The sequence below is a fragment of the Brachionichthys hirsutus genome, chromosome 2 (assembly GCF_040956055.1).
Source record: "Brachionichthys hirsutus isolate HB-005 chromosome 2, CSIRO-AGI_Bhir_v1, whole genome shotgun sequence".
Taxonomy (NCBI): Eukaryota; Metazoa; Chordata; class Actinopteri; order Lophiiformes; family Brachionichthyidae; genus Brachionichthys; species Brachionichthys hirsutus.
The window spans coordinates 15412707-15424828 of NC_090898.1; the positions used below are offsets into that span (position 1 = coordinate 15412707).

A 12122-nucleotide genomic window follows, 5' to 3' on the forward strand; every position below is an offset into this window, starting at 1 on the left:
CGGAGGCCGAGCGTTCTCTCTGTAGGACTGGAGAACCACTTTAGTCGAACGTTCTCTCTCTGTCGGGCTGGAGAACCGCTTTAACCGAGCGTTCTCTCTCTGTCGGGCTGGAGAACCGCTTTAGCCGAGCGTTCTCTCTCTGTCGGGCTGGAGAACCGCTTTAACCGAGCGTTCTGTCGGGCTGGAGAACCCTTTTAGCCGAGCGTTCTCTCTCCTGTAGGACTGGAGAACCCTTTTAGCCGAGCGTTCTCTCTGTCGGACTGGAGAACCGCTTTAGCCGAGCGTCTCTCCCTCTCTGTCGGGTTGGAGAACCCTTTTAGCCGAGCGTTCTCTCTCTGTCGGGCTGGAGAACCCTTTTAGCCGAGCGTTCTCTCTCTGTAGGACTGGAGAACCCTTTTAGCCGAGCGTTCTCTCTCTGTAGGACTGGAGAACCCTTTTTAGCCGAGCGTTCCTCTCTCTGTCGGGCTGGAGAACCCTTTTAGCCGAGCGTTCTCTCTGTAGGACTGGAGAACCGCTTTAGCCGAACGTTCTCTCTCTGTCGGGCTGGAGAACCCTTTTAGCCGAGCGTTCTCTCTGTAGGACTGGAGAACCGCTTTAGGACAGCGACTGACTGAGGCCTTGCTTAATTCTAGATGAAGGCTTTACTAAGTAATATCTGCCAACAGCACCTCATTAAAACGTCATATCTGAGCACATAAATGAACAAGCCATTTCAATTGATTTCCCATCTCTTTTTAACAGTGTTTATTGTTTATTTTTTATTTTAGGGGGGGAAAACATTGACCTAATTATTGAAAGAGAGCGCCCACATTTCTGTTAGGAGTATTTCACTAGTATTAAGACGACGCGGCGGCTCGAATCTCAACTTCTCCGCTGGTCGACTCGGATCGAATCCAGCAGATCCAGAAAGACCGTTTATGCTATTTCTTTTTTTTTTGGGGGGGGGGGGGGGGCAGGTTTCTTTGTTATTGAATAGACAATCACTGTCACAAAGGGCTTTTGTTTCCCTGGAACGTGTTTGAACGTTCTTTCCTTCTTTTTCGTTTGCATTCTGTCACGATGAAGACTCGACGAATGGCTCCGCCCGCCGGGCGCTTCGCTGTCCGTGTCAACGCGACTGCGCTGGACCGCCTTTACGGCGTCTCATGAAATGCCTTTTTATTTTTGACTCATGCCTTCCGAAACATGCGATCATGTCCGTTTGGGCTGCAGAACGCGGGATCGCGATTAGCCCTGAGATCCTGAACTCCAAATCCCAGTCGGGATACATTTTCCTGCCGGCCTTTTCTTCGTGTGTCCCGACTTTTTATTTAATTAATTTTTTAATCATTGATCGGGGGCGTTGATATCCCTTCTAAAAGCAAACTAGGGCTAAGAGAGACTGGGGCGGGATCTTTGCTTGGGCCAATACCTGTTGAGATTTCAGGAACAGCGGAAATCCAAATATGTGCTTTTTGGGGGGGGGGGGGGGTCATTTGGTCGTCTGCTCATCCCATTTCTGGTACGAAGCATAATAAGACGATTGTATCGGACACTAGAGCTGTTTGTGACTTTTAGTCGTTATCGCTTTGCCTCTCCTTTTCGTTTGTTCGGTTACGCCGAGTCGGACGGTTTCGTGTCCCGCCGGAGGTGGACGAGAGACGAGAGACGAGGACCTAGAAGGTGTTCAGTCCCCCTGTAACCTTCTTGATTCATTTAAGGCCCAGTTCAGCGCAGGATGTTTTTATAGAGCTGGGATTTTCAATCCACTTCCGGAACCGACTGAAATGAAATCTAACTAATTGGCGACCCCCCCCCCCCCCCCCCCCAGCCTTAGTTCCTCTTGCTCGATTAGAACAGCTGTATTATTATTCCTTGCTATTACTGTTTTTATCATTATTATTATAAAAAATGCGGGATAGGTACATAATGAATTGTAATCTCAGGATCTGCGTTGAAGCAGGCGGAGGCGGAGCTTATGAAACCCAATCAGATCTCAGCAGGACGAGTGCGTCTACATTTTCAATGGGATGTTCGACGCCCTCATTCCTTTTTAACCCGAATCCAACAGCACTTAATTAGATAGTCAAGCACGCACTTTAGTACGTTCAGGTTCTAAGTGTGCAAAATGGCGCAGCTGTTAATGTGTGTCGTTGCGTTTACATTCGTGTGTGTTGCTGCTGGATACAGGAAGGAAGCGGTGCGAAACGCGAGCAACGGAATTGTACGCTAACAATGCATTGTTTAAAAAAAAACACACACACACTGTGTCTGGAGATGCTTTTAAATGATGTGCACTGCCCTCTGGCTTTTCTTCTTGTGTGTGTGTGTGTTTCTCCATTGAAGGGGACCGGTTAGCGCAGTCCGTTGACCCGACACCTCGGACGGCCTGCTTCAAATGTCGCCGTTTGTTTGGGCAGGGATTGTTCTTTTATCTTTTTTTTTTTCCCCCTCTCTCTCCTCTGATGTCGTTAACCGGCCAGTAAATGGAGCCGTCGCCCCGGCAACCGTACAACCGGATCCTTTTTGTTGTTCCCCAGTACGTTTGTTTTTTTTTGGTCATGTGTATAACGGAGCGATTGCACATGGAGCTAGATCACAATTTTGACAAGAGTAACGGTTGATCAAAGGAGCATTTACAAATCGATCTGGCTTCAGACAGGAAAGCGATTGAGCCAGTCAGTTGTAGCAATAGTGTGTGTGTGTGTGTGTGTGTGTGTGTGTGGTGCGTGCGTGCAGCACAAATATTGCACTGCCATCCATTTAGGCCAAATCTGTAAATCATAGCATAAATGCCAACGGAGGTTTGAAATGCGGGTTGGATGTTGTAACTTTTGGCCGCATATACGGCCTGTCTGCCAAAATGCATCGGGCAGGCAGGGCGGTGTGTGTGTGTGTGTGGGGGGGGGGGGGGGGCTTTGAGAAGCAGCAGTGGATTTATGCATACGTTAAAGCAGTTTACAGTCTGACCATCAAATCTGAGCCATGACTTTTCCTGACTGAATGTGTCGGTTTCGAGCGGGACGATCGGCCGATCGGCCTCGTCCCCGACTCTAACCGCTGCTCTTCATTCTACAGGTAGCATGTAAGAACCGAATTCATTTTATTCAGCACGTGTCGTATTCTTCCTGCATCGAGAGTCTAGGTTTAGTTCTCCTCGGCGTTATCGTTGGCGTTTAGGCCTGCTGATGTGTAATATCGCCCGCGTTCGCCTCCAAGGCCGACGGAGGACGAGCGTCCCGATGAATTTAACCATCCTTGTTCATCCGTTCCATTGAGATGCTGCAGAGAAACAAGAGGCGCAAGAAGGTCGGATCAATATCATAGCCGATATCTGACTGAGATGCACCTAAGCTACGCCCATTTAGTGCCATAGAAACCTTTATTTGCCTTTAGACATAAATCATAGTCGGCCAGTAACTTCATTCAGACGTAGGCAGGATTATTACAGGTTTGTTTGTAGCTGCATGAATTTTAACCGAACATATTAGTCTAAAAACTATTTAAATGATTGCATGGGGTGTTGGTACTTAAAGGTAACTATTTTCTTCAGATTTGCGGTGAGTAAATAGGACACTTTCCGAGATTATAGTTCGTCCCTTTTTAATGTTCGCCAAAGCGATCCCGTAGGATGTGTGTGTTTAACAAGACGGTTTATAATGTGTGTTACCAAGAATCTCTGTTTTTTTTCTTCTTTTGATGTCCGAAAGACAAAAAAAAAATAGTCGAGATTGATTTGCCTCAACGGATGTCTCGATTCTTACGTGAAGAAAACGGCCAATTTCAATTCATCTGATCCACTGTTGAGCCTTTTGCCTTAAAAGCTGAAAAAGAAAGGCGCCGCCCGCAGCGCCACCCGCAGCGCCACCCGCAGCGCTGCAGAACTATCGGCGAGCATCGCTTGTACAGTCGACTCCTTCGAGAAGCACACGGATCAGTTGTTGTGGTAGCGCGTCGCTCGAGGTTGCCATGGCGCCGAGATTGTTCACGAGAGGTTGGGATGTCGCCATAATTTGCCACTGTGAATGAATGAATGAATTCAGAATTCACTCGTTAAAACAATCAGCCTTGGCTCCTCCGTCATCCGGAGCCGAAGGACGCTGGGGATGTAAAGTGGTGTACCTCAAGGAGTTGTGATGGGCAAAGGGAGTTCTTGTACAGCTATGCTAACAAAGAGTTCAAATCTGGTAGTTCTGCGTAAAAACCAGCCTAAATCCGCGCTGCGTCTGCGCCGGCGTCTCCACTCGGCGGACGCCTCACGTTTCTACCTTTGGCCGGCTGCGCCGCGTACTTTTTATTGGACCTGCAGTTTTACCTCATCAGTGATGTTTCGTGCGACCACACTGACATTTGTCCTCTTGTGATTTTCGTCTCGTTTTTTTCCCCCGTTGTCGTGGTGCACGAGTGACTTTTCAAGATGACGCATGCACGAGTCCTCTTTTTGAAAGACAGACAGACAAGCGTAGTAACCACGCCTCTCTGCGTGGAGGCGGAGACGGTCGACATCCGATGCAGGTCGTGTAGGGCGAGGGATCGAGGGAGGGGGGGGGGGGGGGGGAGGTAGCTATAAAACTTTACCTCAAAGTCGAAACAATAAAATTTGACTGCATGGCTAACGCTAGTTTGACCACCTTCCCTGTCGAACACGTGGTTGCCCCCCCCCCCCCCCCCCCCCCCCCCCCAATAAGACCTGTGTAATACTGAGCACAGTGGTGCCTTTTATCCGTTACTGCCGAAAGGTACGGTCTTCCATTTGTATTTCCCTAAAGCCTTATGATGGGAAAAAGAGATTCCACTGAACGTACACGACCGCAGGAAAGAGACTCGTTCCCTCGGCGCGCCATCATTTCAACCCGGTGATCGAAACGAGAAGAAAAACGGCTGGACCCCCCCCCCCCCCCCGACCCGTGTGTTCGTCTGGACGTCAGGACGCACTTCCAGAGACCCGAGAGTTCCCTTTGGGCGGATCAATTGCACACTACTGGTGCTTGAACAGGTGGCGATCAATAGTATGAAAGCACAAATCCAAAGAAGGCGCCTCGGGGGGGGGGGGGGGGGTTCGAAGGCGCCGATAGACTGAAAGAGAACGCCGGGACTCCTGAGGTGTGATTGTCGGTAACACAGAAACTGTAGACTCTCGGACCTCCTCCTGATTGGTCCTCTGAAACCCTAGGCTGTTATTGACGATCTGTAAACTTCACCACACGAAAACCCGAGGCGCGAACCGAAGCGGCGCCCTCGTTCAAGATCAACTTTTAGTCGAGCTGTCGTGACCGCGTCGCAAATCGATTGTAGAGTTTGTTTCGGTGTTCTTTAGGGTCGCCTGGCGACCGGTAGGGTTGCGCGGTAGCAGCTGCGTGTGATCGTAGTAGAAGTGGCGTAACAGTCGTCTGTTTGTTTGTTTTTACCGCGACATTAAGGCATGCATCATCTTATCTCGAGCTGACCTCATTTGAATAGACAAAAGACAAAAAGTGCAATAATGTTTTGTTTGTCATTGCTTCCTGAGTTGGAAAAAAATAAAAATAAAAAAAATATTTAATGCCCCACATTAACACCAAAAGTCGCCCGTCTGGAGCGAATGGATTCCTCGTTTGCATCCGGATGAGCTGGCGTCTTATAATGGACTGTTCTTAAAACTGTGATCGACGTCCGACTTGAAAGCTGCCTGCTCGGAGAAAAGGGCCGACGTGCAACAAGTTGACCGACGGGTTTTAGTAGGTGCGCTTCTTTTCTCCATCCGTGTGGGCTTTGATGGTATTGTAGAGCGGCCTTCTGGCTTTGTAGCCGGCGGGACGCGCTCATTTGCATGTGTAGATGTGTATATGCATCCTCCTCCTCCTCCTCCACGAATGAAATGTTTTCTCCCCAAAAAGATATTTAGACCTGCTGTCAGTGACGTGTGCGGATAAAAAGGAAATATGAAATGCCTTATATTTGTTTTCCTTGTTAAGCATTAAGGGTTGTTGCGTGTCGCTCCCTTTTCAGCGTGTAGCCTAAAGCCTGTACAGCTCAGAAACTCTGGAGATTTATATCTACTGTATAGCCTGTGTGTTTTCACAATTTGTTACTTGGAGGTCTTGTGATTTGTGGTTTTTAGAGAAACATTCCCCTCGAAAGTGCCGTTTGTTTTCACCAGCAGAGGATGCGTCTTTTGGGTGGGTGTGTGTGTGTGTGGTGGGAGGGCAGGGGGGGGTTAGTGATACGACGGAAAGCAAATGTTGTAAACGCCCTCCGGTGTTTTTACTGTCGAGCTGAATGACGTTTAGTATTTGTGCAGGTGAAATAAGGCGGCGACGTTCTGACGGAGCACCTTATCGAATTTACTCTAAAACGGAGCCATATCAGAGCCTGCCCAATCGGAGCCCCCTTGAATGTGCTATTAGGAATAGCCTACTGTAGGAAAGGATGTATACTGCATGTTCTGTGATATTTTCCGTAGTGCTTTTTTTTTTTTTTTTTTTTTTAGTACGCTTCACTGTCGCCGTCGCCACCCTCATTTCAACTCGCAAGCTTATTAACAATCCTCTCACGACTAGACTTGAAGCAGGCATTGATCCGCTGCTGGGGCAGCTTTAATTCATTGCTAATTAAAAGCGGAATAAAAACAACGGGTTGCCTGTTTTTTACTTTGAGGGGCTTATCTAGGGAAATGCTCCCCCCCCCCAGCCCTCATCGCGAGGAGGTGGGGGGGCTCCGAATCAGGGCATGTGATGAGTTACAATCAAAAAAGATTCACAGAGCACCTTCACAAAAATAAATAAACTAAAAAGTTGGCTCATCCACTAGACATTCCAAAGTTGTTTTAATTTCCCCTCTGTTTGGCGGGGGCGGGGGGGGGGGCTCTTTGCTTTGCTGGTGAATGAAGTAGGTGTTTGTGTCCACGACAGGGTTCCCTATTTAGCCTAATGCTGATTACCTCATTTACGGATCTGCAAATGTACTCCTCTTACTGTGTGTCACGGATTCTGTGCCATCACCAGCAGCGTGGTTTCTCGACCTGTGATGACGACAGGACCAACGGAATGAATTTAGAATTCGGCCGAGAAGTCTGAGAAAATAAAGGGTTGAGACACGAGTCGGAACGTTTTTGCTTCAGAGTTTTCTTGGGTTCGCTCTACGGCCGCAGCTGTTACGCCAGCCTGCCTCCGACGCCATCAGGAAGGCAGCAGAGTGAAACCCCCCCGCCCGTGTTATTTTACCAAATTAAATAAGAACACGCCTCCCGATTCAGCTCCCCTGATCGGCGGCTGGCGCAGCAGCTGTCGGCTCGACGAGTCGAGCCAAACGTAAAACGTTTCCGTAAAACGATTGCGTTCGCATCACTTGCTGTTTTTTCAGTAGCATTTCTCCTACCTCCTTGGTTTTGCAGCCTTGAGTATCGTTTGTCTCTCCACCTGCTCTGACTTTAAAAAGAAAGAAAAGAGTCCAGAAAAACAGTTTATCATAAGCAAATGGTAGTTATGTATAAAAAAAAAAAAGTGTGCTTGGTTGTGCTGTGTGTCTGTTTGACGTTGGAAGAAAAAAAAAAATATTTATGAGAAGCATTTATACAACAAAATACCACTGGAATGTGAAGCCAGACAATGTTACGATGCAGATTCTGATGATAGTCTACCCCCCCTTTAACATTCAGTGGCCGATGGATCAAAGGATTCATCCGGAGAATGAACAACCACGCCACTGGAGTTTCTTTTAACGCCTTTCGGCCCTTTGAGCGTGTACCTCTCTGTCCAGTAGACGCTATTTCAAGGTTTACAGCTTCACTCCCGGTCGGCCGTTGTCACCCTGCAGTAGTAAAGATACCGCCGGTCGTCACGGGGACGGCAGCTGGGGTGGATTTGACTGAAAGTAGGCGACTGTTCCCCGCGCTGCCCCGACATTTTACGTTCATTTTGACTACAAGACAAGGTGAACGGTTTTGAGGTTTCCCGACCAGGGTCCCCCACCCTACCCATCCATCCATCTTCACCCCCCGCCGTCTCACCCGAACCTCAAGCCATTCATTACTCTGTTTTGTTTTTTCGACAATGCAATCCTGAAAGCACTTTGCCTTGTTATTCCTCTGTGTGAACACGTGAATGATAATTTGTTACGATAATGTTAAATATGTAAAAGATCATTCACTGTTTTTGGAACAACCTGCATCTGTCTTTCTGACGTTAAAAGAAGGAGAATAAACAAATTAGCGACATTAAACCTGAATCTATTTTATAAAATGGTTGCTGCAGCCAGCCAATTGGTCTTGTCATTCAGTATTGTGGCTTAGGGTTGTTTGTGTTCAATAAAGTGCTATTGCTAAATATCTTCTGCGTGGTTTTATTTCTCTAAGTTCTGGATTATCTGGATGGAACGGATTCTTCCTTGCTCATACCTCTGCACAAAGAAAATAACTTAAAAAGAACGAATAACTTCTCCCAACTCTGCTGATAAAATATGGCAGAATAATTGTTTTTATTTTAAAAACTTAAAATAATTTCAAATGTTCATTAGGATCCAACTATCAGGCTATTGATTGCTATTTAATTTTGCAATCTGGTTTTAAATAACTTTCGAGGCGACCCTCACTCACCGGAAATGATGTAATCGATTGTGCAACTCACGATTTAACATTTGGAAACGGAAGCTAAACTGCTAAATCAATATTATTAGCCAGATCCCCATCTGTCCAATCGAAATCGAAAGCGCCTGCCCATACGTCATCACGCATCCAGCCGCCTGCGTACCTACGTCACAGAAGTATAGGATGAAGCATAGGACGTGGCTAGCGAGTTGCTACTTCCAGGAGGACGCCTGAAAATACACAAATATCGCAGCGAAGATTTGTTTCACTGCGTGTTCGAGTAAGTATATCCATTGATTTGGAATTTATTTAAAAGCCTGTAAAGAAGAATTTGCTGGTTTAGTTCGCGCAGACTGTTGTGTTTGGTTAGCTGCATGGCTAATGCCCGAGGAAAACCAGCGGTGCTAGTTGGTTAGCAGTAGCTAGCCGGGGTTAGCTGCGCTTCTTCACCGACAAGCGAGGCGCGCTGTCACGTCACGTCACGTCACGCATCGGGTTATTTATTCGTGTTTAGCTGATTTTGAACCCCCGGATCTCGTCTTCCCGGCGCGACGCTGACCGCGAAATGACATCAAACACGTAGCTAACGTTAGCACCGAGGATTAGCTTGTTCGCAAGACACGCCGGAGTCGTCGAAAGGGGACGACGGGACGCGAACCTGCCTCGTTCGAGATCACCCGGTGCTAATTTTAAATGTCCATAGATGACGTGGATGAAGGACGTCGTGGGAGCTGTGACGTGATCAAACTTCTGAAGTCGTGGCTTCTCTATTGATTTAATAATCGAACCAATATCAGAAGGGCATTTTGTGTCCTTTGATTTCCATGTGTTAAATGCAACAAATACAAGTTCTGGATGAAATCTTCATCTTGTTGGGAATGTTACCGAGAACCGATGATTAATGCAATTTATTGAACACACATTAGCTTTTTTTTTAGCTTGAGCTAAACATCACCAGTGTGAATGATAATAATCTATTTCCTTGCAGGGGGGCGTCGGCCTCTCTCTCTCTCCCCCTCCGTCGATGGTTCCTGACCGGTGTGACGCTTCATCACGGCGTCGGGCGCTGAATGGAAACATTTGAGGCCTTTCCCCGAGTGAGGTGGGCGGAACGTCGTTTGTACGCGTGTGAACCGTCTGCAGCGATGGCTGCCTGACGACCGCGTTGGGTCGTCTCTCGGGAGGTCGCGGGCGCCGGTGATGCACCATGGGCTACGACATTACGCGCTTCCAGGGGGAAGTGGACGAAGACCTGCTGTGCCCCATATGCAGCGGGGTGCTTGAGGAACCGGTGCAGGCGAGTTCCCCCCCCCCCCCCGGACGGTTCTCTCTCAATCCGCATCAGATGTTTCCCCCTTTTCCCGGGACCGCTTTGACCCGCTTCCCCCCCCCTTCCAGGCGCCGCACTGCGAGCACGCCTTCTGCAACGCCTGCATCACGCAGTGGTTCGCCCAGCAGCAGATCTGCCCCGTGGATCGCACGGTGGTGACGCTGGCCCACCTCCGGCCCGTGCCCCGCATCATGCGCAACATGCTGTCCAAGCTCCAGATCGGCTGCGACAACGCCGGCTTCGGCTGCGCGGCCACGCTGCGGCTGGACCAGCTGCAGTCCCACCTCAAGGACTGCGAGCACAACCCCAAAAGACCCGTCAACTGCGAGGACGGGTGCGGGTGAGTGGCTACGAATCGAAGGTGTACGCGCGCGGGCGCTTCCTTCGACTCCCTGCTTGCCTTTGATATCAACGCGTCGTCGGTTTTTCTCGCATCTTGATTTTGCGCCGTCTCGCACTTGTACGTGCGTTTTGTGAGTCAACGTGGGTCAGGATCGTCTGCGGAATCCGAATCGCCCGTTTGGTGTAAACGAAGTCGTCTCAACTCGGTCGCGCATTAAACCGCGTTCGCGCCGAGTTTCTCGCTTTAGGAAGCAGCTCCAAAGTCGCGTTTAGCTAATCTGGCGCTCGTCCAGAACGACTTCTGACGGATGCCGTTGTTCCGCGTCCTCGTGTTGCCCCCCCCCCCCCTCCCCCCCGCAGGCTTGAGATGCCCAAAGACGAGCTGCCTAATCACAAGTGCATCAAACACTTGCGAAGCGTCGTCCAGCAGCAGCAGAGCAAGATTTCCGAGCTGGAGAGAACGGTGGCGGAGCACAAACACCAGCTGGGGGAACAAGTGAGAACGAACGACGCATCCGACGCTTTTTAACGACGCCCGACCACGGAGTTGATTGTTGTAAATTCCCGTTCCAGAAACGGGACATTCAGCTCCTGAAGGCTTACATGAGGGCGATCCGCAGCGCCAACCCCAACCTGCAGAACCTGGAGGAGAGCATCGAGTACAACGAGATCTTGGAGTGAGTGGAAGTCGTCCTCCTTCGGCGCCGCCGCCGGCTCCCGCTCTTCCTCACGGCTTTCCCTTCCGTCTCCTCTCCAGGTGGGTGAACTCCATGCAGCCGGCCAGAGTGACGCGCTGGGGCGGCATGATCTCCACCCCGGACGCCGTGCTCCAGGCGGTCATCAAGCGCTCCCTCATCGACAGCGGCTGCCCCCTCTCCATCGTGAACGACCTGATCGAGAACGCCCACGAGCGCAACTGGCCGCAGGGACTGGCCACGCTGGAGACGCGGCAGATGAACAGGCGCTACTACGAGAACTACGTCGCCAAGCGCATCCCCGGCAAGCAAGCGGTCGTGGTGATGGCGTGCGAGAACCAGCACATGGGGGAGGACATGATCCTGGAGCCCGGCCTCGTCATGATCTTCGCGCACGGAGTGGAAGAGATCTTGTAATCGTCCCAAAGACAAAAAAAAACAAGGGGGGGGGGGGGGGGGGGGGGGGAGTCGCCGGAGCGAAACTTTCCGTGTGGATCCGGCTCGTTTAAAATAAGGTCACGTGAGAGGCGGGCTCTAGCGCTCGCTCCCGACGCCTTAAAGGAAGGACAGATGTATTCTGGGTAGATCTGAGGGGAAGGCGAGACGTGATGTTTACAACTTTTGCTGCATTATATGATCTGATTGTTCTGCTCATGTCCAAACCTATAAATGCCTGTAAATACAAATACTATATTGAATATTCTAAACGTACTTCTCTGATTCCTCACACTAACGTGTTTGTGTTTCCGTCTGCCGGGAACGTCGACTTCCAGGAATTCCCCCGCCTGCTTCGCTTCCGTGTTTGATATTTTTCCTGTGAATATTTCACAGGACGTTGCGTTTCATCCGTTTAGATAATCTAAACCTCCCGTGCCATTTGTTTAATTTATTTTTGTTGCCTTTCACACAATCGGGCTTGAAGATGTTTCAGATCAACGTGTGGGAAAAATTTGCCTTTCTTTTTTCTGTGGCTTTGAAATTTTTTGCCTCGTTTTTTTTTTTTTGTGTGTGTATATAGCGTAGTCAGAATGTCGGACCCGGTTCGGTCCAGAGCGTTGACTCGGAAGTGGATTAGTTTTACTGGACACGTCCTGGTGGTTCTGGTCGCGATGCAGACACGGATCTTCTCGTTCGTCTGCGGAAAAAAAACGTTGCTTGAAGATTGTAAAACTATCGAGTTCCAGCGTTCGCCTCTGCCGGCTGTCGACGCCCA

The 12122-nt window shown here is 49.5% G+C and overlaps 1 protein-coding gene across 1 annotated transcript; it reads left to right on the forward strand.

Annotated features, from left to right (window-relative positions):
- Window positions 1-9749: 9749 nt before the first annotated feature.
- Window positions 9750-11326, forward strand: rnf41 (ring finger protein 41). The gene is made up of 5 exons (XM_068751815.1): window positions 9750-9839; window positions 9941-10212; window positions 10575-10710; window positions 10788-10891; window positions 10972-11326. Exons 1-5 carry the CDS (start codon window positions 9750-9752, stop codon window positions 11324-11326), a joined length of 957 nt encoding a protein of 318 aa, XP_068607916.1.
- Window positions 11327-12122: the final 796 nt, after the last annotated feature.